The 3,536-nt window shown below is 50.6% G+C and overlaps 1 protein-coding gene across 1 annotated transcript; it reads left to right on the plus strand.

Annotated features, from left to right (window-relative positions):
• The first annotated feature begins 440 nt into the window (after positions 1-440).
• LOC142915929 (E3 ubiquitin-protein ligase CCNB1IP1-like) lies at positions 441-2,530 on the plus strand. The gene is made up of 3 exons (XM_076061551.1): positions 441-561; positions 1,398-1,737; positions 2,316-2,530. Exons 1-3 carry the CDS (start codon positions 487-489, stop codon positions 2,528-2,530), a joined length of 630 nt encoding a protein of 209 aa, XP_075917666.1. The 5' UTR covers positions 441-486.
• Positions 2,531-3,536: the final 1,006 nt, after the last annotated feature.

Here is a 3,536-nt window from a genome sequence, read left to right on the forward strand (position 1 = left end):
TACTTTACCTCACTTGCTTCCGTCATTACGCTGACCAAGATCTCTCGCCGCCCTTAACGAACGAGACCGCACCCCGGTGCTCTCTCTGGAGCTCTCAGCCGGTCAATAAACGGCAGGAGCTCGCAAAAAAAAAACGCGAACGCATTTCGCGCACTCCATGCTAAACGTGTTTCACCCGCGATTCGTTTCCCTCAACCAGAACGGCGGCGACTGGAACAGAAGAACTGGCGGCCCCCCGGGGCCAGTGGTCAGGCGGGGAGGAAATGTCGGCGCACGAAGAAATTCTGGTGTGCAACTTGAGGAAGTGCCGGCGCATTGTTGGCGACTTCGCCTGGGTCACCTCCTGCTCGCACCTCTTTTGCGACGAGGACGGCGAACGCGAGTTCAAGATGGGGGCGGTCGCCTGCCTGGCGTGCGGCGCCTTGCCGCGCGGCAGCCTGGACGTGGTGCGGGTCTGCTTGAACCCCCCCCGAGGAGCACAAGTCCATGGTGCTGGCGGGCCTAGGGCCGGACGTCATCCAGGAGATATGTTCGCGGGCGCTTTCATTCTGGATCTTTCAGGTATCGGCGACGGATCGGTGACTTTTTAAAAATTAAAATTATTTTTAAAAAGTAACAAACTGAAATGTTTTATATTTTAGCGGATAAAGTCCCACTGAGCTACGTAACCTCTTTTTTTTGCAGAAGCGACCTGGCCATCACGAATGATAGCCCAACCCAAGCGGCTGTTATCATCACGTGGAAATTTACAGCAGTCAAATACTCTAAAACGCGTTAGATGTTGTTTCTAAACATTGGGAGGGAAAAACCAGAGGACCTGGAGAAAATCCACACGGCCACTGGGAGAACGTGCAAACTCCAAACATAAGTAGTGACTAACTCGGAGACAAAAAAGACTTGGAGGCACTTCTTTATTTAGCGAGCACCATTGGAATGACGCAGTTAATATTTAGTCCGTCTATTATCGGTGGCACTACTTAGAACATGTACAGCGTTTAAGATGTCACTCTTGAATTAATTTGCGTGATTTATGAATATTTTTCTTCTGGGTTCTTTCAGCAAAGTCACGTAGAATGGAGATAAAATAATAAAAATAATAACAGAATTTATTCTGTTATTATTTTTATTTTTTTATTATTACAGAATAAATTCTGTTATTATTTTATCTCCATTCTACGTGACCTTACCGAAAGAACCCAGAAGATGAATCCCTGCAGTCACGAAAGCTTTAAATCGAAAATTATGAATATTTGTTTTCATTCTTTCGATATTTTTTTGGAGCTTCGTCGTTCCCAGAGGCATGATTAACCGAGTTATTCTTCTACACGTAAGTCCCCTTGCGCGTACGGCTCTTTAACCGATTAAAAATACATTCCATCAAATTTTCCATCTCGCAGATGCACCAGGAGAGACTGTATCAGGAACACTTGGCCGCGAAATCAAAGAGGCTCAGGGTGCAGTCTGAGGACCGCTTCAAGCAGGAGATCCAGAACAAGGTCACGGAGGTCGCCACTCTGAAGCGGCAGTTCTCGCTTGCCAAGAGCGAGCTAGCCAAGTTCAAGAAGAGGTACAACGAGGCTGCCGAGAAACTGCTGGAGAGGGACCGGGAGCAGAAGAAACTGCAGGTCTCGTACGATCGCCTCCGCCTGCGATCCTACGCTATCGACGAGGGGAGACGCGCGGAGGAGGAGGAGGCTCCGAACGGCGCGGCGTCCTCGCCGTTCATAGTGAGATTCGGTAGGGCCGTTTGAACTTTAGTAATAGGTTTTTACCCTTTTAGCTGGCACAAAAACTGATACCTTTATTCAAGGCATCATGTTTGCAATAACCACAACACAAGCAGTCAAAATGCAAACAAAAAAGAGACAACTCTGATAATAATATTGGCAGTGTCCTTGAATTTGATTGGTCCACACCCGAGACGGATTTTCTTAGAGCCTAGTCTCCACTGGTGTTGGACCAGAAGACGCCAAAAGGCGTACAACTCAAAAACAGCGCACCATCAGGGAGTATTGAGGGCTCGGGGTAAGCCTTCACATTATGAGACCTCCTCTGCCAGTAACAAGATATAGGAATAGGTTTTTACCCTTTTGGCTGGCACAACAAAAACTGACACCTTTATACAAGGGATCATGTTTGCAATAACCACAACACAAGCAGTCAAAAATGCAAACGAAAAGAAACAACTCTGATAATGATATGTTTGAACTTTGTTAGGAACCGACCAAGCAGGGAAAATGGGGATAGGTTCATACGGTGACGTTTTGTACGTAATGTCATTTTTTCCCCCACCCCCCCCCCCACCCCCCTGGTAGCAGCGACGTCGACCCCGCGAACGTCGCAAGGCGCTGAGGGAAACGCGTGGAGCTGGATGATGACGACGCCTCCGCGCTGCCGCCCCGGGGAGACGGAGTTTGCGCCGAGGCCGTTGTTTTTCAACGGCAGCCCCCCGGGCAGGTCGCCGCAATCCGACGGCTTCCTCCGCTTCCCCTTCCCCGCCAAAGCCGCGGTGACCGGAGCCAGGAAGTGACCTCGCCCCGGTAACAACGCGAGAGTCCTTCCCTTCGCGCCCGCCTCCCCGCCCTCCAATGCGGTCGCAAGGGGTTCCCCAAAAAAAAAACTCGTGGGGAAAAAAAACGACGCAGAAAGGACCTCGCCCACTGGCCTCACCGCGCATCAGATTCCTGTGGTCTTAACGCTGCCCGCAGGTCATCTGCCTACTCCCTGCGGCGCTTGGCAGGAGCCTCTCGTCGTTACCGCCAGTCGATTGCCTCCTGAGTGCAAACGGAATTCGAATCGGAAATATTTATTTACGCTGGAGGTAGGAATCTGACAAGCTGTGAAGCTCTTTTCCCACAGACTTGTGGTCGGGGGCACCGGGGTAAAAACGTTACAGCGACAAACAAATACAAAAAACCCCACGTCATGCACAAGCGTCACGGGGTCCACGTGTGCGAGCGCGTGGCTCGTCGCCCCCGTCAGTTGTGTTCGGAGAGCCGCTCGCTGGAGATTTTCACGCACGACGACGATAACGCCGCGTCATTGAGCTATCGTTTGTGATGGCCGGGTCGCTTATGAAAATAGCTGCGTAGGTCGGTGGGTCCTCGCCTGGTAAAATGAAAAAAAATTTGTTGAGTTTAGTTTCAATTCGTTATTACTTTAGCGCACACCAATTGTGTTCTGGGAGAGCAAACCCACAACGTTGACAGTGGAGTTTGACGTCCCACTTGGTGATCACCACCAGCGGCACTAACTAAACGACCGCACTCCGTTCAAGTGACAAACGTCTCCCATTGGCCGTGCCGGGTGGGGCTCACAGGGTTACGTCACTTTCACATCCATCAGAAACTTTTGTTTATACTGGAGGAATCCGTGCAGCCCTACAGGAGGTTGTAGGTGCGATCCCAATTCTGACAGCTGCTGCCGTATATTTGGAGCTTGCGTCTCTCTCACTCTATCATCATCATCATCACCACAGTGGCTATGAGATGTTACCTCGCCCGGTCTACAGGAGGTCGTGGGTTCGATCCCGACTC

The sequence above is a fragment of the Petromyzon marinus genome, unplaced genomic scaffold (genome assembly GCF_048934315.1).
Source record: "Petromyzon marinus isolate PM22_M1 ecotype Great Lakes invasive population unplaced genomic scaffold, UKy_Petmar_22M1.pri1.0 PM_G_Scaffold_37, whole genome shotgun sequence".
Lineage (NCBI taxonomy): Eukaryota > Metazoa > Chordata > Hyperoartia > Petromyzontiformes > Petromyzontidae > Petromyzon > Petromyzon marinus.